The sequence below is a fragment of the Bos javanicus genome, chromosome 11, assembly GCF_032452875.1.
Source record: "Bos javanicus breed banteng chromosome 11, ARS-OSU_banteng_1.0, whole genome shotgun sequence".
Lineage (NCBI taxonomy): Eukaryota > Metazoa > Chordata > Mammalia > Artiodactyla > Bovidae > Bos > Bos javanicus.
The window spans coordinates 103,469,929-103,493,258 of record NC_083878.1 but is presented as its reverse complement, the minus strand read 5'-3'; the positions used below and the strand labels follow the sequence as shown (position 1 = coordinate 103,493,258).

The 23,330-nt window shown below is 61.2% G+C and overlaps 1 protein-coding gene across 8 annotated transcripts in view; it reads left to right on the top strand.

Moving 5' to 3' along the window:
• The window catches only part of CCDC187 (coiled-coil domain containing 187), a 48,332-nt gene extending 30,674 nt beyond the window's left edge, over nt 1-17,658 (top strand). For 5 of the 8 annotated variants that reach the window (XM_061434052.1, XM_061434051.1, XM_061434048.1 and 2 more), the window contains 12 exons: nt 531-610; nt 1,194-1,381; nt 2,868-2,955; nt 4,098-4,244; nt 5,141-5,298; nt 8,778-8,941; nt 10,857-10,945; nt 11,130-11,205; nt 12,826-12,965; nt 13,303-13,421; nt 13,927-14,003; nt 14,261-17,658. In XM_061434052.1, coding sequence (XP_061290036.1) covers nt 531-610; nt 1,194-1,381; nt 2,868-2,955; nt 4,098-4,244; nt 5,141-5,298; nt 8,778-8,941; nt 10,857-10,945; nt 11,130-11,205; nt 12,826-12,965; nt 13,303-13,421; nt 13,927-14,003; nt 14,261-16,113 — 3,179 coding nt within the window. In that variant the 3' untranslated portion in view covers nt 16,114-17,658. The remainder of the gene's footprint in view (nt 1-530; nt 611-1,193; nt 1,382-2,867; nt 2,956-4,097; nt 4,245-5,140; nt 5,299-8,777; nt 8,942-10,856; nt 10,946-11,129; nt 11,206-12,825; nt 12,966-13,302; nt 13,422-13,926; nt 14,004-14,260) is intronic. The other 3 variants (XM_061434049.1, XM_061434047.1, XM_061434053.1) reach the window with 3 other exon arrangements.
• Nucleotides 17,659-23,330: the final 5,672 nt, after the last annotated feature.

The window sequence follows — 23,330 nt, the reverse complement described above, 5'->3', positions numbered from 1 at the left end:
CACGCCAGGCTTCCCTGTCCATCACCAACTCCTGGAGCTTGGTGAAACTCATGTCCATTGAGTTGGTGATGCCATCCAACCATCTCATCCTCTGTCGTCCCCTTCTCCTCCCGCCTTCACTCCTTCCCAGCATCAGGGTCTTTTCCAATGAGCTGGTTCTTCGCATCAGGTGGCCATAGGATTGGAGTTTCAGCTTCAGTATCAGTCCTTCCAATGAAAATTCAGGACTAATTTCTGTATTTTCTTCTCTGATTACATTTATTCTTTGATTAAATTCTTTTTTAGATAAAGGCAGGTCAGGGACATGACTAGGATTGGGGTGTATGTGGAGGGAAGAACCATATAGTCCTGCTCCGTTTCATGGCCTCTTGAAGATTTGGCTGAAGCTTTGTGTCTGGGTGGGGAGGGTTGTGCTGTGGTGGTGGTGGTGGTAGATTAAGTTGCCCAGACACCCTAGATTGGTGAAGACTTCCTGTAAAAAAGGTCCCTGGAACCTTATATGACCAGCCATGCCTGTTTTTTGTCCTCAGAGCCTATGCAGGAAGGGAGACCAGCCCAGCGCCCCTCCCAGCTGCCTCCAGCCAGGCTCTGGGAGGAACTCAGGTTCCAGGTACAGAACCCCAGGGAAGGGACTCACAAGTGGGCCCCAGGGGAGGCACTGGCAGGAGGTAGGGGACGCAGTTCTCCGTGCCTGGGGACATCAGGCGTTGAGACCCACCCCTCCTACAGCCTGCACCCAGGGGGACTCCACTGCAGGTCCTGTGTGAAGGGAGGCTCTCCCTGCCACGGGTACCACCCACCCTTCCAGCCAACATCCGCTCAAGCCCCTTCCTCACGGCTGGGGTGGCAGGTGACATGGTTTGGGGCAGGGCTGGCCCAGGCAGTGCTGACTGCACATGTCAGGGAGGGGCCCAGTCTTTCCTAACCCATCCAGAGCACAAGCACGTGGCCGGCTTGAGTGCAGGGCCAACAGGGCAAGGACCCCACCCTGCCTTCTTCAGGAGCCCCCAGTTGGGAGGAGGACAGTAACGTGTCCCGGGGAAGAGGGGCACGACATGGAGAACACTGGGGCGGCCAGTCCGGGAAGGCTCCCTGGAGGCTGCAGCCTCTTCCCGGGGGAGTTGGGTGCTGCTCCCACTCGGAGACACTCAGCGGTGGTGGTGACACGCCCCGGTCGGCCCGCCCCACCGCAGGGGAGCCGGACGAGGCCCCGGAGCGCGGCGCCGGTACCCTTCAGCCGCTTCACGATCCAGATGCTGGAGCAGAGCCTGCGGGAAGAGGACCTGCGCGCGCGGCACCAGGCCGCGCTGCTGCGCCTGCGCGAGAAGGCGCTGGAGGAGAAGACCCGCGCCGAGCTGGCCTGGCTGGAGCATCAGCGAGGGTGAGCGCGTGCGCGCCGCGCAGGGCCCCCGCCCCGCTCCCACTCGGTACCCCCAGGGTAAAGCGCTGCTACCTAGGGTCATGGGCGTTTGGAGAAAGTTTGATGCGACCAAAAGTACCAAAAGGTGAATACGGTGGCTTTGAAACCTCCCCTAGCCCCACATCTGCGAGATCATCTCTGCCCATTTTCCAGGCTGTCTTGGCAGGTCTTGTTAAGGGAGATACACAGATAGGTATTTAAACAGCATTTGGAATAGACTGCTGCTGCTGCTGCTAAGTCGCTTCAGTCGCGTCGGACTCTGTGCGACCCCACAGACGGCAACCCACAGGCTTCCCTGTCCCTGGGATTCTTCAGGCAAGAACACTGGAGCGGGTTGCCATTTCCTTCTCCAATGCACGAAAGTAAAAAGTGAAAGTGAAGTCGCTCAGTCATGTCCAACTCTTAGCGACCCCATGGACTGCAGCCTACCAGGCTCCTCCATCCATGGATTTTGCAGGCAAGAGTACTGTAGTGGGGTGCCATTGCCTTGGAAATCAGTCCCGAATATTCATTGGGAGGACTGATGCTGAAGCTGAAACTCCAATCCTTTGGCCACCTGATGCGAAGAACCGATTCATTGGAAAATACCCTAATGCTGGGAATGATTGAAGGCGGGAGGAGAAGGGGACAACAGAGGATGAGATGGTTGGATGGCATCACCGAATCGATATGGACATGAGTTTGAGCGAACTCCGGGAGTTGGTGATGGACAGGGAGGCCTGGCGTGCTGCACTCTGTGGGGTCACAAAGAGTCAGACACGACTGAGCGATTGAACTGAACTGAACTGACACGCCGTTGTAACTTGAGTTTTCGTTTAAAAGTCAAGAAGCCCTCTCCCTGTCCCTGCACAAGCGTTACAACACTCAGTGCACCCAGCGCAGAGACAGCAGCCCCCTTAGCCGCCCTCTAACTGGACCTCTGGGGCGTCTCCAGCTCTGTGCCCTATGTCCTGAACATCACAGAGAAGAATTCCTTAAGGTGGATTTGTGGAAGTGGAATTCATGTCAATGAGGACGCATTTTTTACAGCTACTTGTTATTCCCATGTTGGTCTCCGAATAGCTCATTCCAGTTAAGATTACTGGTGGTTTACAGTTGTGCCAGGCTGGGGGTCTTCTATTCCATGATGACTCCCACCTTCCCAAAAGGGCCCTCTGGCTGGGCTGGGGTGCCAGCATGGGAAATACGCTGTCCTCCCTTCCTCCCTCCAGGCCCAAAGGTGGTCCTGAGGGGATGGGAAGAATGAAGTCTGGACTGGGGCCACTGGGCCCCTCGGGGCTCCCCCGCCTGCCCACGCACGGCCATCTCCTCCCGATGGCCCTGCCGTGAGAACCGGGCGTGCCAGGTCCACCTGGATGGCTCCGGCTGGCCAGGACTGTGGTTTTCCACACCCACGGGCAGGCCCCAAGGTCAGCAGTCAGTCCAGTCAGGCCATCTCCTCTGCCAGGTATCTGAACAGCATTGGCAGCTACGCGGCGCTGGTGGCCTTGGCAGAGAAGCAGCACCAGGCCCTCAGCTACCTTGAGCGGGAGCTGGTAAGGGCGGGCTCCCGGTGGGCAACCCCCAGGGGCTCCTGCTGCTCTTCGGGGGCTGGGAACGCGAGCACCCCACCACAGAACTCCTGGGTGCTTGGCACCCTCCAGGGCTGCTCAGGGCTGCTCAGGGCTGCAAGGGGAGCGTTCAGAGCTGGTGGGGGCAGCGCGGTGCTCTGACCATTGCAGCCTCTGTACAGTGGCCGGGCCTCTCCAAGCCTCATTAGGGGAGAACTGCAGCCGTGCGTGTTTTGGTGGGGTTGTTGGAGGGCTTGGCCCAGCTAGCATGGACCTCTGACCTCAGAGGGGACTCGCAGCTTCTCTGAGTGCAGCTTCCTCATCTGGGGTCAGGGGCCACTGTGCTGCTGTCCTTTGATTTCGGTCTCCAGACAGCCCTGTGTGGGGTGGGAGCTGGATGAAGAGACTGAGGCTGGGGGCTGGCGCTTGTCTTTCCTGGGGTCCCTCAGATGCGACGGGAGGGGTGGTGGTGGACTTGACCTCCATCCTGTGGGACCTGTGTGGACCAGGGAGGTGGGGTGGTGGGTGTGGGGCTTCCCAGGCGGAGGGGCAGCAGGAGGAGCCCAGGAGACCGTGAGGAAGGGATGGAAGGGTTCCAGTTATCAAATGAGGCGGGGACCCTGGGGTCCCTTGTTGTGGGTGGAGACGTTGGTGGCCTCTGGGTCGGGGCCCTGCCCACTGGGGCGAGGGACCCAGCCCTGCCGAGCCTTAGTTTCTTCCTCTGACCTGGACAGGCTGTTGCCTCCCCTGGGGGGATGCGGTCCCAGCAAGGTGGTTCTGCCAAAGGGTGGCCATCAGAGACGCAGCAGGAGCCAGGGGACAGTCAGGGATAGAGCCCGGGACCTGGCGAGTGGGAGGGCGGTGGGGGATGGCAGGGGCACAGCCGGCTTGTGCCAGCCTTGCTTGGAGGTGCCCAAGGAATGAGCACCCCAGCTTCCCTCCTGCCTCCTGCCGGAGCCGGCTGATGGCCAAACCCAAGCGACAGGGGAGGCCAAAGTGTGGGGTTGGGAGGACCTCCTGACTGAGCAGGATGAGAAGGACAGGGACATCTGCAGGGGCCAGGGGTCCCCAGTGCCAGAGCTGCCCCGCCCCGTCTCCGGGTGCCAACGTGTGCTCCTCTGGTTCAGAGGGGCATCCGGTACCTGCGGACCCTTCACCTGTCCTCTCACCGAGAGAGGAAGCTGCTCCTGCAGCAGCAGAAGGACATCGTCTCCGTGCAGAGGTCCGCAGCCCTCCTGCAGCAAGAGCTTCAGGACCGGACGCGGCTGCCTCAGGTAGGCATTCTCACCCAGCCTGGGGGCTTGGCTCATGGCCAGAAACGCTGCTCACTGGCCGCTTCCTGGGCACGTGCAAGTCCTGTGTAAAACACCCGTGATCCAGGGTGGGAAGGGATTCGGAAGGGTCGGGCAGGAGGGGCAGCAGCTGCTACGGGGGCCAAGGGGACTTTCCTGGCCTGGGCTGCCTGGCTGGGCCCGGAGGAGGAACCAGACTCCCCGGGGTTGGAAAGTGCTCTGGCCCGGACGTGGGGAGCTTAGTGAGCAGGGTTGGGGCAGTGTGGAGGGGGCTGGTGGGGCTAAGGTGGGGGCGAGGCAGGAAGGAGGGAGAGGCCCAGGCCCCTTGAGAGGCCGGCCCCTCGGGAGCTGAGTGGTGGTGTGTCCTTGCTCCTGCGGCCTGTCCCCACATCACAGGGAGAAGGAAGGCGGTGAGGACAAGCTCAGGCGCCTGTCCCCAGGCCGAGCGTTTCTCCCGCAGGTTGGGGATGGCGACTGTCTCACTGGCGGGCGGCGGAGGGTGGTGGACTGGGTTCTGCGGAGCAGCTGGGGTAGTTTAGCAGTCACCCCAGTCATCCCAGGCCAGCCTGCAGGAGAGGGGCCCAGGGCTGCCGCATTACACAGCCGCCACCTCTGTGGGTTCCAGCCCGGCGACCCGGGCAGCCCCAGGCAAGGGCTCCCCCAGCTCTGGGCCTCTTGTCTGCACCTGTTGGGGGCTGTTAGCAACGGACCGTGGGGCTCCCGCGAGTTGAGGACCCCTGTTTCAGCCAGCCCGCCGCTGCCTCACGGGAGCCGGCTGCCTGCCGAGCCGCTGGCCACCGTGGCGGCCGCTGCATGAAGCCGCCTCCTGCTTGTCCTGAGGGGAGATGGACCAGCTCCCTCTGCGTTGTTTCTCTTAGAGTTCCAGCCCCGAAGTCAAGGCCAGGCGGGAGGAGGGCACCGAGACAAGCCCCCAGCAGCCGGAGGGGCCGGGCCAGGGCTCCTCACATGCCTGGCACACGCCTGGCAGCCCCCTCGGCCAGTACCCTCAGAGGAGCGAGAGCCCGCCAGTCCCACAGTGAGTCTTCACGGGCAGCCCTGGCCCTGGCACTTGCCATTAAAAGCCTTGCCTGTTGGGTGGCCGTGGTGTCACAGCTGCTGGGCCCTGCGCACCTGGCCACAGGGAGGAGAGGCGGGGATGCTCGGGGACTGGGAGGGGGGTCCTGCCCCACCAGCTGGCCCACGGGGCTGGCAGCTGAGGCCAGAACCTCCCTGGCCCGCTGGGAGAAGCCTGGCCCTCTGGAAGGAGCGCAGGGATTCCGGCTCATTCCCAGCTGGGCCACTGGCCGGGGCATGTCCTCCCGCTCGTCTGCTGAATGGGGAAGGGGTGCCACCATCCCCAGGGCTGCACAGTGACACAGGGCAGGCGGGCCGACCTGGGTGGCTGGTGTGTGCGTGGGACCCCCTAGCTGCCAGGCACCCCCTTTCGAGGCTGGCATGGGCTGTTCCCCCGGTTGGGGCAGCTTGGCCTTTTCTGAAAGCCTGGATGCGGGGCCACTGGCCTCAGCTTGCAGCCGAAGGCTCCCGGGGCCGAGTCGTCAGGGGCAGGGGCCAGAGTCCTGGCTGTGGGTGGAAGCAGAGTGTCCTGATGACCCCGCACTGGGACCCCTCCTCCTCTTCTGTCTTCATTCAAGTGGCCCTTTAGAGTCCACGAGGCCCCCTTTCCTCCTAGCCAGCTCCCAGCTCCTCCCCCGAGGGCTGGCGGCCCGCGAGGCTCTAACCTCAGCGCCTCCCACCCAAAGCCGCAACCTGGGGGTGAGGCTGCAGAGGTGACCCCCAACCCTGGGAAGCAGCTGGCCCCTCAAGAGTGGCCTTCTCAGAACCCTTGCCTGCCCTTGGGGGCGCCTCTGCTGTCCAGCGGCCCCTTCCAGCAGCGGGGCACATTTTCATGCCTCTCCCAGGAAAGGGGGTCATCGCACACTCGGCCCCGGGCCCGAGCTCAACTCTGGGCCCTCTGACAGCGCTTTTCACGTGCTGATCTATGGTTCACCTGACTCTTGATCGCCCAGCCCAGGAACCTCTGACAGGCCTCCTGGCTGACCGGACCCTCTTGGTACCAGGAATTTGTTTATGGAGCTGGGGCTGGCTGCTCACTCCGAGGGTGGGGGGTGTGTCCTGGAATCGAGTCCTTGCGGGGCACGTGGCTCCTCATCACACCAGTGATGCAAGTCAGAAACCAGAGAAGAGCTGTGTGTCTGTGAGAGAGGCTTCAGAGGCCTGGAACCTCCCTGGGAGGTCCCGCCATGTGGAGGGACCGCTTCGTACTTTCGTTCCCTCAAGAGAAGCTCAGCAGAGCGCTGAGCTGCTCAGGGCCAGGGCGCATCCCTGATCCAGGGCCTGTGGGGGCCCTCGATGCCCTGGCTGGGGGCTCCGGGCTGAGACCCATGTGTACTGGGGAGGGCTGGGAGGGACGGGATGTCTTTAGGGAGGCAGGGGGCGGGGCCTCCCATTCTGGCCAGTTCGGCCAGGTTCTGGGCCGGGCACAGCCCCTCCCCGTCCTTTGCATCCTTGCTCCAGGGTGGGCCGGGCCCTGCATCTGGACACACTGGTGCAGACAGGTGCCTGCTACTTCCTGCCCCGCAGGTCAGAGCTCCAGCCCCCCGAGATGTCTCCTGCTTCAAAAGCCCGAGACCCGGTTTCTCGGCTAAGACAGCCCTCTGACCCCGCTCCCCAGCCCACACCCCCCCAATGGGTGTCAATCCAGGGGAGGGGGATGCTCAGGGCCGCCCTGGGGGAGCAGCAAGCTGTGCCCTGCCGGGGACCAGCCCCAGCTGATCCAGGGTATTCGAAGGAGAGACGGTGTAGGCGAAGATCAGGAAACAATTGCTTAATTAAATGTTAATTAAGGATATAAAGAGTAATAGAATGAGGATAGCTCAGTAAAATTCAGTGAAGAAAAGAGGCTGAAATAAGGATAGCTCAGTGAGGAAATTCAGTGGAGAAAAGAGGCTGAATAATTCAGCCAGAAGGTAAGAGAAAGAACGACATGGTGAGACCAAGTTTCGGTGAACAAGGCCCCGCACTTTATTTTCCAAAGTAGTTTTTATACCTTAAGTTATGCATAGAGGATAATGGGGGAAGGGGTAGAGTCAGGCAGCAAGCCAGGCTTTCTTCCTGCAAACTTATCATATGCAAAAGCTTAGGTGATTTGCATCATCTTCTGGCCCGGAGGCCTGTTAACATTTTAAGACCCTTTCTTCAAAAAACTTATTTTTCTCTAAAGGTGATTGGTCAGGAGCCACCCTCCAAAAGCATTAGATAAAGTTGCATTCCTACAGAGCAAAGGTGTGGTGGGCTATAACAAGAAAAAGAATTAACAGGTTACAAACATTAAAGCTACTACTTACACCAATTATATTAATCAATACACTGCCAGGGACACAGCAAGTAAGGGATATGGAAATTTAGCAGCAAACATTGGCCCAACAAGTGAAAATCCCTTCACCAATACAATTTCTAATCAATCTTTTAACTACTCAAAAGAATCTGTGTTTAGACAGTTTAGAACATCTCCTGCCTCTCACAGTTGGGAGGCTCTGAACAATCACATGTGGCCGGAAAAACCTATTCAGGCAGGCTAGACGATTTCCAAAGGAGTTTGTAGGTTAAACACTGTCACACCCAGGAATTATTAACTGGAGCTGTAAGCTAACTTTTTTCAGAGAGGTAGTGGGGGACAGCCCCCCGTAAAGTCAGAGGTGTAGGTGAAAGCACAAAGCAGAAAGTAGGCAGACTCTGGTTTTGGGGGTAGATGGGGGACTCCTAAGGCTCGATCCCGCCTTTGCGTATGCCGAGCCTCCTTCCTCAGGACCTTTGTCATGGGCGGAGTTCCTCAGGCTGGCTACCGGCAGTGATAGAATTCCAGTTGAGCTATTCCAGATCCTGAAAGATGATGCTGTGGAAAGTGCTGCACTCAATATGCAATATGCCGGCTCCCAGCAGTGCCCAGTCGCAGCGAGTGCCTGGGAAGAAAGGGAACAGAAGGAACTCCCTGCTGCCCCTGAGAGCAGGGGAATGTTCTAGAGCGAGGTTCCCCGTGGGCATGACCTCAAACCCAGACGGGACCGGGAAGCCTGGCAGTCCTGTTCCCAGCCCCCTGCCTTGGGGCTGCGATGGGGGTGCTTTTCCTGCCGTCCGTGTGCCCGGAGCTCAGGTGGGACCCAGGCACGTTGAGTGCTGCCCTCAGGCTGGGGGGTCGGGCTCCACACAGACGTCCTGAGGGAACAGGGGCATAGACAGAGTCCCCCTCCCCACACGTCCCCCGCCACCCCCAGCAGCGGCCCCGTTTAGGGGTGCAGGTCCTGCTCGAGAAGCTGCCGGGCAGGGAGGGGCCAGGGCCTGTCTTCCTTCACCCGGTGCTGACCGCTTGGCCACTGCACGCAGCTGTCCCTGGATGTGAGGTGGTGTTGCACTGGTGGAATGTTCTGGTCAGGGCTGGCCCCCTGGGAGTGGAGGGCAGCCGGGTGAGCAGTCACCCCACCCTGCACTGCCTTGCAGCCTGCTCAGCGAGCCGCAGGATGGGACACCCCCTCCAGCAGCTTCGGCTGCGGATGGTCACCCGTGTCCTCCGACGCTGGCGTGGGACAAGGATGCACCTGCAGTGGCCGGCCGACCTAATGCCAGAGGCCAACCCCCGGAGAGCCACGGCCGCACGAGCCAAGGTAACCGGGTGGGGTGGCAGTGGTGGCAGCTGAGGACAGAAGCCACCCCCTCGGGGGCCCTGGCAACTCATGCCCGCTTCGGGCTTGCGGCCGGCTCAGGGTCAGACACACGTGTGTCCTGCTGGGCCTGGCTGGAGCTGTGTGCTGGGGGCGACCCGGCCTCCCTGTCCCTGAGTCTGGGCACTCAGGAGGGCTGCCCTTCCAGATGGCGGGGGCTGGCCGGGGTGGGAGAGGCCGTGCAGACTGGCCGCTCCTCCTCCTGATGACGCGACGACTCAGAGCAGCCAGCCGGGCTACGGACAGTCGCCAGGCTGGTCCCCAGAACCTCAGACCTTCCCGAGGACACCCCAGAACACACTGCCTGGCTGAGTCTAGATGTTTGTGATGCTGCCTCCACCAAGGGTGTATGGAAGGCTCCTCCAGGCTGGCCCTGGGCTCAGGGCTGGGCAGGCTCTTGGATCACTCAGGCCTCCAGGCAGGGGACCTGTGCAGACAGGGAGCTGGACGTGCCCCCAGACTGTCCCCATCTCCCGTGCTGTACCCCGCCCCCAGCCCACAGACACCCTGGGGAGCCCCTAGAGCAGCTGGTGTGGCCCCCCCGCCTGGCAGGGTGCCCCAACCGGCTCCTCCCCAGCCCCTCTGTGCAGTGAGGGGCCTGTGGCCTGACAAATTACCCAACATCAGTGGCTTAAAATGACAGAAACTTCCTGTCTCTCAGTTCTGGAAGCCACAAGCCTGAAATCCCCCATCTTTTCCAGTTTCGGGGGCCTCCAGGCCTCCTTCGCTGTGGCCTGTCTGCATCTGCAAAGACCCTAGTTTCACATAAGGGTTTGCAGGCGCTGAGAGTTAAGACTTGGACCTGCCTCTTAAAGGGACAGCCTGCCCTCTACCCCATCCCCTAAAAAGCCCTGCTTGCTGATTTCTCTGCACTCTCCGGGCAGCGATGCTAATGCAGAGGAGGTTCTATAAGCAGACAAGAAGGGGTGAGGGGGTGGAGGGCGAATGCAGGGGGGCTCCGAGGCCCTGCTCACTGAGCTCCTCCGGCCCCCCAGGGTCACCCTGGAGAATGTCTCGGAACCCCAGGGTGCCCTGGAACTCCGTCTGGGAAGCACAGGGAGTGCTGAGGGGCCTGTGCAAACAGACATGCTGGGCAAGTGAAGGAGAAGAAGGCGAGGAGGGGCTAGGAGCGTGGCACTGGGGCCCCAGGGGAACAGTGGGGCCTGGGCGTTTGTGGGACTGGTCTCTGAAGATGGAGGGGCAGGAGGACTGGAGCGTCTGTGAGACCCTTCCTCAGAGACCAGCTCTGCTTGCTCTGCAGGTCTGGGGGCTCCCCCACACTCTGGAGGGTTCTCTACAGGTTCTGGGGCTCCCCTCAAGTACTGATGGCTCTTCCCAAGTTCTTGGGGGTCCCCTTGAGCACTGAGGGCTCTCCCCAGGTTCTTGGGGGTCCCCTTGAGTACTGAGAGCTCTCCCCAAGTTCTTGGGGGTCTCCTCAAGTACTGAGGGCTCTCCCTAGGTTCTGGAGGTTCCCTTGAGTACTGAGGGCTCTCCCCAGGTTCTGGGGACTCCCCTTGAGTACTGAGGGCTCTCCCTAAGTTCTTGGGGCTCCTCTTGAGTACTGAGGGCTCTCCCCAGGTTCTGGGGACTCCCCTTGAGTACTGAGGGCTCTCCCTAAGTTCTTGGGGCTCCTCTTGAGTACTGAGGGCTCTCCCCAGGTTCTGGGGACTCCCCTTGAGTACTGAGGGCTCTCCCCAAGTTCTTGGGGCTCCCCTTGAGTACTGAGGGCTCTCTCCAAGTTCTTGGGGGTTCCCTCAAGCGCTGAGGGCTCTCCTCAGGTTCTTGGGCTCCCCTAGCTCTGGAGGGCCCTGCCTGAGGCCGGTGGAAGCCACAGTGTATGGGTTTGTATGTCTTTTAGAGCCAAGGGGGCAGCCTGGTGTCCCTCTGCCGGGCCTTCTGCAGGCGACCTCCCTGGACACAGGACGGCCACCAGGCCCAGCCTTTCCTGTATGCAACCCCCCAGAAAGCCCTTTCACCTCTTTGCCCACTTGGGGGGACCGCCCCTGTTCTTCCCACCTGCACCTGATCTTGGTGGGGCCCCGGGCTCAGTTCCTGTCCTGATGGGTGGTCCTCAGCGCCCTCCCTGCAGGTGGCTCCTGCAGAATGGCTGTCTCCTGTCCCCCCCCTGTAGACACAGGCGGGCGACATGGAGGGGAGCCTCCCTGCTGCTCAGATCTGGTTCCTGCCGGTGAAGGAGCCGCCTCCGGGTAAGTCCTCCCTTGCGTGAGACTTGCCAGAAGCTCCCCCAACTCGGTGTGTCCCCCACAAGGCGGTGCCAGCCCCCAGACAAGGACAGGGAGGCCTGGGGGAGACCACTCGAAGCCTGGCACAGGTGGGAGACACCCCCGCTCTACGCTTCTTGGGGCGGCATGGCCCCTTTCCTGCTGAAAGGGGAAGCTCTAGCCTGCTCTGCTTGTTGTAGTCCCAACTTGGTTTATCTGGTACAGACCTTTAGTGACGTGGGAACCGGCGTGCCGGAAGTGTCTTCTTAGCTAAAGAGAGCTTTTTGCACGCACCAATTTCCAGGGTGGAGCAGACTCATTCATGGCTCTGGGGAGCCCCAATGGTGTGTTGGGGACAGCAGGCTGGACAGCCCAGAGGGGGGTGCCCTGGGGCCCTGCCTTGTCTCAATGCCTGGGTGCCACCTCGGAACTCTCCTTTCAGGCCTGAGTCCATGCCTCAGGCTCAGAAGCCCCTCTCAATAGCCACCCTCGGGAGCAGCAGATGTTGTTTAGACCAGCCAGTGTGTAGGGGGCTCCCTGTGGTCCGGCCTGGGAGAGCGTCCTCAGGACAGATCAGGGCGGATGGAAGGGGGATGGAACCACTCTGGGGCATTGGACTGCCTGGAGAGCTCGTGGCGGGGGTCCAGGGCTGGCGCTGACTCTGCTGACCTGGCACTGAGCCTGCCCGGGCTCCCTGGGTGACGCCCCATCACAGTCCTTCAGCTCAACCCACACAGCACCTTGCCCTTGCGGCTTCCGGAGGCTCAGTGGTGAAGAATCCACCTGCCAAGAGGAGACGCGAGTTTAATCCCTGGCTCGGGAAGATCCCCTGGAGAAGGAAATGGCAACCCACTCCAGTGTTCTTGCCTGGGAAATCCCACGGGCAGAGGAGTCTGGCGGGCTCCAGTCCATGGGGTCGCAGAGAGTCAAACATGACCAAGCAACTAAACAGCAGCAACAAGCTTGGCCTTCAACATCGGCCACGGACAAAAGGGAGGCGTTCCCGTCGGTGGAGCTTCCACACATCTAAGCTTCAGCCAAAGAGCTCTGGTCCCCTAGGGCCTGTGGCTTTGGGACCGCCATGGATCCCCGGGCCTTGCTGTCCCTGCCGGGTCCCAGCGTGGAGTGAACGTGTAGGAAGATGGTAATTCCCTGGGACTTCTTGGCAGAGACGCCACTGCAGCACCCCGTCCCCACTTTGCTGACCTTGCAGCTGTGCGGTGGTGACCTTGACACATCCCACACCTCCTCTCTCCCTCCGCCGGCCCAGCCCCCAAAGAGTGGACGAGGAAAAGAGCAGCTGGGCAGACGGTCTGCGAGCTCCACCCAAAACCACCATAAAGAGGGCTTTAAAATCTACATTGTAAACGCTGTCTCTAAAGTTCTTTCTGAGTCTTCACATCCGTAACTATCCAACAAGAGGGTAATTTTAGGAGTAGCTAACCATATATTTTTCTGTTCTCACTCTAACCGAACACAAGCAGGTGTGGTGGCTGTTTGGGATGCTAAGGCTGTTTGCACGGGGCTTCGGCGTTCTGGGACCCTGTGCCCGCTGCGTCCTCTGCCTTCTGTGCCCGTAATGCTGATGGTCTCCGTGCTCCCTAGGAGACCCCCAGACCAGCCCCAGCCCCCGGCCAACAGAGGAAAAGGCCCAGGCTCTGACGGGAAGCCTAACATCAAGCTTCCAAGGCCAGAGTCAACCCTCCCTGAGCGCAGGGCCTCCCCACAGCCCCCAGGAAGCCCATGTGAGTCTGGGCCTGGCCCTGTGCTGTCTGCGGGCTGGGCGGGGGCCCTCCTGCGTGGCTTTGGTGCGGGGACCCCTCGTCCATCGGACGCAAGCTGTTGATGGGTGGGACCTCTGAGCTTTCTCGGGGATATCTCGTCTGCTGACAGGTCTTCAGAGCCCACTGGGAGGAGGGATATCTGATGGGTGGGTCTTCGTGGCCCTCTTCGGGGGATGGCCTTTGTTCCTTACTGTGGTCACAAGAACACAGGGGCTCTGTCCACAGCTAAGGGACACAGCCTGAGGTCGAGCAGAGGCGGCCCCACCCTGACCGTGGTGTTTCTCCAAAGTGTTTCCAGCAGGTGGCTGAAGGCGGCGGGCGTCCGGCAGGGCCGGAACCGGGGCTGGACTTTGCCAGCAGCTCTGCGGAGGGGCCTGCAGCGATGGAGGCTGCTCAGAGCTGCTCAGGAGAGCAGAGGTGTGGGGTCCTGGAGGGCGGCTCGGGCTGGGGGGGCACCCTGGGGCCTGGAGACAGTTTGGCCAGAGCATCCTGCCCTCTTGCTGGGAGACACCTGCTCCTGGTGCCCTTCATGCTGGGCGGGGGCCTCCATGCGCCCCAGCCCACCCACATGCCCTCTTGAGTCTGACCCCCATCTTAGGAAACAAAGACACCCCCTGGTATGTCGGCCCAGGATACGGGGTGGGGCAGCTGTGGGGGTTCCTCGAGGCAGTGCTGCCTCTGGGTCTCTCCGATGGTGACTCCCAGCTGCCTGATCCAGGGGGCACTGAGGCCAGAAGCCCCTGAAGACAGACCTTGCTGGGGGAGTGCTGGCCTCTTCCCCTGGGGGACAGACAGCTGGCAGGAAGGTGTTTTAAGCATCCGCGGTGGCTGAAGGCCCCCTGCGGAGACTCTGGGCCTGAGGGGGGAGGTTGGAAAATGGGGCTCCCTCTGGGGGCACCCTAAGACTTCACACTGTTTGCAGGGTAGAGACCTGTCAGCAGGAGAACCCCCACGCTCCTTTTTCCTGCCCAGAAGCTGCCCCGCCGACCATGTCTCCAGGTGATGCTCCCACCCCTTCAAGGGCCCCCCCCTTTCGTGAGGCCCAGGTAATGGACCAGTTTTCCAGTCAGAGCCAGCCCACTCCCACAGCCCCTGCCCTCCCCACCGCCTGGGCATTCTGTCTCCGCCTAGGGTCTTCTGCTTTTGATCCTTCGGCTTGGGGGCCGTGGGATGTGGGTTGTATCCTTCCCAGGGTTGGTGGAACGTCCTCAGCGTAAAGGTGGTGACATTGTCCCTAAACTCTCCTTTCTCTGCAGCAGCTGAGATGGCGGCACCCCCAGCCCCGCACGAGGGCGGCCCCCCGGCCCAGCTCGTGGCTCTGTGGGACCTGGGCTCCGAGCCTGAGTCCACCCCCAGCGCCTGCTCAGGGCCGTCTTCTCCACCGTCCACAGCCGCCTCCTCGGGGAGCCTCCCATCCTGCCCTTCTCTCCAGGAGTTTCAGAAAGCATCCGCCATCCTGGTCCAGCTTTCCGAGAGCCCCACCTCCCTCTCGGATGGGGAAGCCGGGGACACTGTGGACACAGATCTCAGCTGGGCTGGGGGGCTCCCTGCTCCAGACTCCTGGGGGTTCCACCAGGGCGGAGGGCCGGAGACCTGGGAGGGGCTGGAGGGTACCGAGGCCCTTTCTGGGCACGGCTCTGGCACTGGGGCAGGTGGCCTGGCTCCGGCAGGAGGTCTCCCCGTTGCCCAGTCTCTGTGGTTGAGGTCGGAGCAGTCCGAGCTGTCCAGCGAGGTCTGGGGCCGGGAGAGCCCGCGGGACCCTGGCACTGGTGCCGGGCCAGCCCCAGAGCACTGCTCGCCCGCAGGACGCACATCCCACTTGGAACAGGCTGGGGTGCCCCTTGCCCTGCCTCCCTTCCTGGGCCCAGGGGAGGGGCGGGAAGATTCTGGAACCAGTAGGAGCCCGACCAGTGGATCAGACACAGGAAAAGCCCAGCGGAGGTCCCGGGAGGCTGCAGGAGCGAGGCTCCCATCCCAAACCTCTTCCTCGGGTGATTTCCACCTGACCCTTTCCTTCCCCTCCGGGACCTCGGCCTCTGAGTTTCGCAAAAGAGGAGAGACGGGGCCTCCGCAGGCCTCAGGTGGCTGCCCAGAGGGGCCCTGGGGCACTCACCCGAGTCCTTCCACTGATGGGAAACCTCTACAGACCTCCTCTGAGCCTGAGGTCCTCTTGATGCCAGGGGCTCCTCCTGGGAACCTGGGTGGGCAGGCAGCCCAGACAGCTGAGAGCCGGGCCCCTGGGCGCGGGGGAAGCAGAGCGCCCCCTGTCCTGGAGGAAGCCTGCACTTCTCTGGCCGGCGGTGTCTTGCCTGAGATCCTGTCCCCGGTGGACGAGGCGCTGTCCTACAGCAGCTTCGACCTCCCATCCTCCACCCAGAGGGACTCTCGCCTCCCTCCTCTGCCTCCCATCCTCCCAGCGGACGGGGAGGCCGACCCTGCCAGCCCCCACTCAGAAGACTTCCCCACCCCGCCCGAAGATGCCATGTGTCCTGGGGGCTTGCTGGACTCCCCAGGGGAAGTTGCCTCCCTCATTATGGGAGAGTGGTCCTCCCTGTCTGGGGAGAGTCTGTCTGAATCACCGTCCCTGGGGCCCCAGGAGGAGGCTGGGCTCTGCCTTGGGGTGGTGGGACAGGGCAGAAGCCTTGGGGGAGAATTGGGTGAATCAGGTTCTGTTGGGAGGGACCAGGCCACGGACAGCCACTTGTCTGAACCGGTCAGCTTGGGGTCTCCCTGGTGTGGGGGAGCAGGGGATGCCCCAGGGCAGCTCCCAGTGCTGTCAGCACAACCCCTGACCCCGTCCAGAGTGGCCTGTGCATCTATGGGGAGTCTGGCGGCTGGGGACCCAGGGCTGCCTGGCTCCAGGCAGGGGGACCCTGCTCCGGCTCTGGGCGCAGGACCACGCACTGCCCTCCAGGGCGTGGAGAGAGCTGAGGTGGTGGACCTGCTGTCTGCCCAGCTCAGCAGCAGGATCCTGAGGGACACCCTGGCCGTGCTCTCGGAGGCAGCCCCAGCAGGCAGCCTGGCGACAGAGGGGCCCGCGGGGGCCGGCCGGGTCACACAGGCTCACACGGAGGCCACTGGGCGGTCGTGGGAAAGCCTGGACTTCTGAGAAGACGGGGCGGTGGTGGGGGGCTGTGGGGACACAGACGCTGTCTGTGAGAGCCCCCTGCCTGGCTGGCCGTCGAACGAGGCCTCCTAGACACAGCAAGGCCCCGGACACGTCGCCACGTGGCTGTGCGTGAGCGTGTGTGTGTGTGTATGTGTGGGCGTGCCAGGGGCCTCAGGAGAGGTCTAGAGGAGAGTGCGGCTTTGTGGGGTTGGGGAGGCCAGATGCTGAGGCTGGGGGTTGCGTCTGCGCTGACACGCCCTCTCGGACTTGCCTCGTTGGGAAACCTTCGGCAGGGATGTTTGCCTGCCTCTGATTTCTGAAGGGTAAACCCGGCGCCTCCATGACATCCAGCTGGCGACTCCAGGCTGGGAGGTCAGTGTGCGTCCCCTCGTGCAGATTAGAGGAGGCGGCAGCTCGGGGAGAAGGTGATTTCACCTGCAGCCAGGTGACCCTCCACCCAGCCTCTGGGCTGGAGTGGATCCCCGCCTCCCCGAGGGTGTGCAGGACGCCTCCCAGAAGAAATGAGAGCCCCTTGCCAGGCTGGCTGTCGAACTGGCTCTCCTGGACGCAGCAGGGCCCTGGTGGGTTCCAGAGGCGGCGGGTGTGGGCGCCTGCAGGGACGGCCTCGCAGGCATCCCCTTACGAGAGCGCCTGTCCCCCTCAGCACCAGACTCAGGCGGGCGTCCAGGAAGTTGATGCTGAGTCAAGCATGAAGAGGGGTTCCCGTGGGAAGGAAGTGGGGAGAGGCTGAGACTGGGTGAGACAGCCGGGCGCAGGCCCAGAGGGACGCGGGTCTCAGTAGACTGGGCAGGGAGAGCCCTCGGGCCACCTCAGGGTGAGACCAGGGCAGCTGACCTTCAGGGTCAGGCCACTGCAGCACTGACCTCTCCCCGCAGCAGCCGCCCCACGAGCCGCTGATGGGCTCTGAGGGGTCCCTGGGGCCCCCTCCTCCCCCAGAGCCCTGTGGAAGCACCACCGTCGCCAGGGCACAGGCAGGTTCAGCCCGCCCCCCGCGTCCTGTCGCCAGTTTCAGAGCGTTTTCTGCAGCCACAGTGAGGGCCCGCGCCCCACCTTCCCCAGAAGGAGCAGAAGGCTGCATCGTGCATGCGCGCACGTGTGTGTGTGTGTGTGTGTGTGTGTGTGTGTGTGTGTCTGTTGGTTCTAATGCGAGAGCGCCTCTGAGCTTGTGCTCCAGGGAATTCACTGGGAACCAACACAGTGTCTTCTCAGCGCCCCTGCTCTGTCCCTGTCTGTCCGCATGGGGCTGTCTCATTTCAATATTGTCAGTCTTTCTCTCCTGAATTATCATCTGAGCACTTGGAGGAGAAGTAGCTTTTCAATGAGCCCAACAATCAGCTCTTTCATAAAAGGAAGCAGGGACTTCCCCTGGTGGTCTGGTGGTTAGGGCTCTGCACCTCCACTACGGGGGGTTGGGTGGGGGTGTGGGTTCAATCCTTGGTCGGGGGACTAAGATCCCACATGTCACACAGCGTGGTCTAAAATTAAAACAAATAAAAGGAACCAGCTTTCACGTCAGCTTCTAAACTTGTGACGTGGTGAGGATTTCTTGACTTAAAGCTCACTTACGCTGTGCTCAATCTCTCAGAAGTCACTCTCCATGTCCTACAGCAGGCTCTCTTCCCGTCTGTCGTCTAAACCGGCCATCAGTTATCCGTATGGGCTTCCCAGGTGGTAAAGAATCTGCCAGCCACTGCAGGAGACGCGGGAGACCCCGGTTCAACCCCTGGAAGATCCCCTGGAGGAGGACGTGGCAACCCACTCCAGCATTCCTCCTGAGAAATCCCACGGTCAGAGGAGCCTGCCAAGCTACAGTCCATGGGGTCGCAGAGAGTCCGGCGTGACTGAGCACACACATCACGTGTCTACTGTCGTCTATTTATGTCTGTCCCTCATCTGTCATTTATAGCACCTATCGATCGTCTGCCTGCATCAACTAGAGCATCCACCCAGCCATTTCCAGTTCTCAAACTGGAAAATATCTGCTGGACAGGGAGTCCAGAATCAAGCAGTTGTTGGCATGTTGGCCTAAGGGACATCGACGTCCTGGTGCTGGTCCAGGATATGACCTCCATGAGACCCTGGGAGGTCGGCTGTCAGGTCAGAGTGACAGGAGCCCGTCTCCTGCAGCCCTCACTGCAGTGCGGGGAACTCATTCACTTAGCATTTATAGGACCCGGGGGAAGAGACCCAGACTTCCCAGCACTTGTCGATGAGAGTGGGCGGCGTCTCCAAAGCTGGCCTGGCAAAGCCCCCAGTGCTGCCTCTCAGACCCTGGGGAACCCTGCAGGCCAAGGCAGGAACCGCCTACCATCGTCACCAGGCTCCAGCCTCTGGGGCAGCCACTCCGAGGGCCCGCCTCACCGGCCCAGCCAGCATCACACACCAGCTCACGCAGGACGGGATCACGGTCCCGGGGAGCAGCAGTCACGACAATCCATGTGGATGCGACGCCCGATGTCCCCAAGCCCGCCTGAGCGCACAGGAGAGGTTTGGGTCCACTGGGGGGAAAACGTGTGCATTCTCCATGTACGCAATTTCAGAACAAATTTTGAGCTACAGCTTTCTTATTGATTTCCCCCTAGTTTTCTGAACAAATTAGTCTGTGATTTTTTATTTTTTTTTCTCTATTGCTGACCCTTTTGGATTTACGAGGCCGTGTGAGAGGAATTATGTATTTTACACACATCACGTTCGGTCATAAATCTCCCACATCGAAACCCGGCAGATTTGCCTCAGATTCAATAGTCTTGGGTCTGGCTGCTATGGGTGGGGGCTGGTAGCTGAGCACCAGACACGGCCATGCCCGCAGCTGGACTCGGGGCCTCCTGGGTGCCCAGCAGGCGCGTGTGTCTGGAGTCACTTTGTGGCCCTGTGGCCCCTCACCCTTGGAGGGAGTCTGGTCAAGGAGGACTTGTATGAAGACCCTGGCCTTCTCCTTCCTATGACGGCTGGATCTAGGGAGCTTGGGGTTATCCAGTGACCGGCCAGAGGAGGAAGACTGTCCACCAAAGCTGTCGGACATGCTTAATCTCCGCTGACGTTACGTGTGTGGAGCTGAGGGCTCTGGCATTCAGATATATTGACCCGAAGCAAGACTTCAATTTCAAGATTGCTCCCTTCAAGGTCTCACCGTGCTCGCCTTGGCTCCAATCCCTGTAGCCTCTTGGGCCAATAAATCTTGATACCAGCCTCCAGAGAAGTCATTATCTTTCATAGAAAATGATTATTTCTCAGTTAAACCCCGCACGGAATTTTCCCATGATCTGTCTCCATCAGCCTCCCCGCTCAGACGTCCCCTCCTGCGTCAAACGCCCAAGACCTCACCCCCAGCGCCTTAAATTCCAATCACCAGACAAGCTTTACGAGTACTTCTGATGCCTGGCCCTGTGCAGCCCTAACAGCCACATCATAAAATACAGACGAAGGCCATGGCAGCCAGCTGGGGCAGGCCACACGCCCGCAGGAGCACACAGGTCCTGTTAAATGGTTCAGGGGCACCTGGCCCTCAGGGTGGGAGGTGAGCACGCTGGCCTTCCGAGGGAGCTGGGGCCACCGGGTCAGGTTCGCCTGAAGCTGAGGGACAAGGCCATCCTGTGACTGCTCGACCAGCCGCATCTTAACACTGGCTCCCCTGCAGCAAGAGGTCCCAGAGGGTCTGCAAGTCCCACATCTGTCCCCAGTCCCATGTCCTAGCCGCCCACCCCACTCCAGCTGTCAACTGCCAGCCTGCTCCTCTGCCTTGCGCCCCACCCAGCGGCCCCCTTGCCCCCAGCCCCGTCTCTTAACGCCCGCCAAGCACAGCGAGGAGTAGAAGTGTTTGCAACACGTGGCTGCAGGCTCAGGGGCAGAGCAGAATCATACATGCACCCGGCACCCCAGCCTCCCTCGGGGGCTCCCTGGGCCCCCCAACCTGTCCTGCCGCTCACCTGACAGATTAAGGGGCTTCCCCTCGGCCGTGTCCATTCAGGTGGTGACGTGGACATTTAACAATGCTGGGGCCAGCTCCATCTGTCCCTGGGCGTGTGGCGGGGACGCCCACCCCCGCGCCTCCATGACTACAGTCCCTGCCCTCTTCACGGCGTCATCGTGAGAACACAGAGGCCTGTCCCTGCCAGGCTCCATCCCTGGCACGTGGCAAGCACTCAGGAATAATCCTCCTGTAAATTTGCTGGAGAACGGCTCGTGTCCTCAACCAGCTGAGCCTGAAACCAGATGCCAGCTGAGGCGTGTGGAGGCGGCACCCACTCCGGGGCCGGGCTGCAGGTGGAGTTCGCCTGTCCCTTCGTCCCCCAACCTTGTGCAGAACCTGCCCCGTGAGGGGGGGCTCGGAAAAGGAACAGTCAGCCCTGACCTCCAGGGCTCACAGCCACCCAGCTGGACACCAGCCGGCCTGACCGGGACGACTACCATGGGGGAGACTCGGGTGGAGGGATGAGAGTTCTGCCTGTGTCCCGGTCAGGGGCATCAGAAGAGCCCCTCGCAGGTGTTGGAGGCACCGGGGTTGGAGGGTGCCTCTGCCACATACACTCCATGGGTCCTCAACCACTGCTCTGGGCCTCCGACTTCCCAGATTTCCCCTCCATGAACAGAATGTGCGTGCGTGCTAAGTCACTTCAGTCGTGTCCGACTCTGCGACCCCATAGACTGTGGTCCGCCAGGCTCCTCTGTCCGTGAGATTCTCCAGGCAAGAATACTGGAGTGGGTGGCCATGCCCTCCTTCACGGCATCTCCACGACCCAGGGATCAAACCCATGTCTCTTACCTCCCTGGCGTTGACAGGTGGGTTCTTTACCACTAGCGCCACCTGGGAAGCCCCGTAAACAGGAATACCAACACCTCACTTCATCAGCTCTAAGATGCAAAACTTCTCGACATTTTACTCCCTTTGAAGTCAGCATCCATCTCACAAACCTGAGAATTTCCTCTGGTACCTGCCGACCGCCTGGCAGCACAGACAATATGCCAGGTGGGTCTCAGTGTCCCGAGAGCAGGCACCTCTCCCGCCGGGAGGAGGGGCACATTGAGGAGGGTATGGGGTGGGGGCACCCGGCTTCAAGCGGGGAAGTGGGGCCTGGCTAACCCATAGACGGAGAAGGCAATGGCACCCCACTCCAGTACTTTTGCCTAGAAAATCCCAAGGACGGAGGAGCCTGGTAGGCTGCAGTCCATGGGGTTGCGAAGAGTCGGACACGACTGAGCAACTTCACTTTCACTTTTCACTTTCACGCATTGGAGAAGGAAATGGCAACCCACTCCAGTGGTCTCGCCTGGAGAATCCCAGGGACGGGGAAGCCTGGTGGACTGCCTATGTCTATGGGGTCGCACAGAGTCGGACACGACTGAAGTGACTTAGCAGCAGCAGCAACCCGTGGAAGCCGGTTCTCAGACACAGCCCACCACCTCGTCTGAATGCTTCTGCGTGAGGCTGTGGCTGCATTTCGTAACCGAGGCATGCTTTTCCTAAGAACTTTTCATTAAACCAATTGCGTGCTGAGGATTGGAGACACTGGGGTGTTGTTTTCAAGGTCAGCCTCCCAGTGCTGGGCTAAGCCAGCACATATGCCCACTGGCTGCCCCAGAGAGCCAGGGTCCCAGAGATGTTCCCTCACCCTCCTCAGCACCTGGACGGGGGACACAAGAGCCCTAGAGGAAGAGCTGGGAGTGACAGTGGGATTACACCTGGGGCTGGGAAGGGTCACAGTCCTTCCAGGGGACTTGGAGTGTCTGCTAAGGCCTGAACTGGATGGCATCATCGACGTAATGGACGTGAGTTTGAGTAAACTCCGGGAGATTGTGAAGGACAGGGAAGCCTAGCGTGCTGCGGTCCATGGGGTCGCAGAGTCAGACAAGACTTAGCGACTGAACAACAGCAGGGCCTGAACTGTGTCCCCCCCTCCACCCCACAAAGTCCTAATCCCGACGGGATGGCGTTAGGAGGTACCTTCAGGAGGCCATCAGGGTTTGATGGGGTCACGAGGGTAGGGCCCTCACGATGGGGTCAGTGACCTTATGAGATGAGACCGTGGAGACCCCTTCTCTCCACATGCAGCACAGAGGAAGGGCCAGGTGAGCACAGGCGAGAAGCGGCTGGCCATCTGCAAGCCAGGAATTGAGTCTTCACAAAAAACTGACCATGCCCGCCCCTGATCTTGGATGTCCAGCCTGTGAGAGATATTAATAGATGCCCGTCTGTGGTTTAAGCCGCCTGGCCTGCGGTGTTCTCTTACAGCAGCCTGAGCAGACGGACGGGGTGTTCAGAAGCTAAGCCCCTCCTGCAGAGGGAAGCAGGTGTGCAGGTGAGCTTAGACTCCCTCCCGACATCCCAGCCTTGACCGCCTTTACCAACCATGTGACCAATCCTGGTCTATCTGCCCGATAATCACCATGTGGCTTGTGGTCATGCCTGTGGTCAGTGGTTGGGAGGGAGGACAGGGAAAAAGAAGCCTGGGCCGCCAGGGAGCCAACCACCCTTGACCCAGACCAGGCCCACTCACCGCGTCCATCCCATCCTGGATTCTCGGTCTTGATCTCTGCGTGTCCTTCCTTCTCCCACTGCCCTCCCACCTCTCTGCTGCTCCTTCCCGCTCCCTCCTCACCTCAGCCCTGCATCTGGAGGCCCGGGGCTCAGTGTGTGGCCAGCCTTCTCCAGTCCTCACTTACCGTCTGAGCCCCATACTCACACAGCCAACCAGTGGCCTGGTGCCAGCTGCAGATGGTGCCAAGGTCTGCGGAACTCAGCAGGTCCAGGTGCACCCTGGCCTCCACTCTCAGCCCTGCATTGCCCTCCCAGCGCCTCCCCTGCAGCCTCTCATCTCAGCGAGGGCGGCTGCACAAGCCCTGCAGCAGATGCGACCTCCCATCACACGCCTGTCCCACCTTTACACACACGCTAAGTCCCGCCCTTCTCACCAGCACCGCCACCCCCGTCTCGGGGGAGCCCCGCCATCTCTCGGAGGGCTGTGGCAGCCTCTCGGGGGGCGCCCCCTCCCGCCCCTTCTAGCCGGCGGTCAGAAAGGCAGACCACACGACCCTGCTCAAAACCCTCCCTCGACCCCCTTCGCACTCGGGGCCAGGGCCCTCTTCTAGGGAGGCCTTGTGGGGTCCTGCTCACAGCTGCTTCTCCAGCTCCATGCCCCGCTCCACTTGCTGTCCTTCCAGCACACGCGCCCCTTCTGCCTCAGGGCCTTTGCACGTGC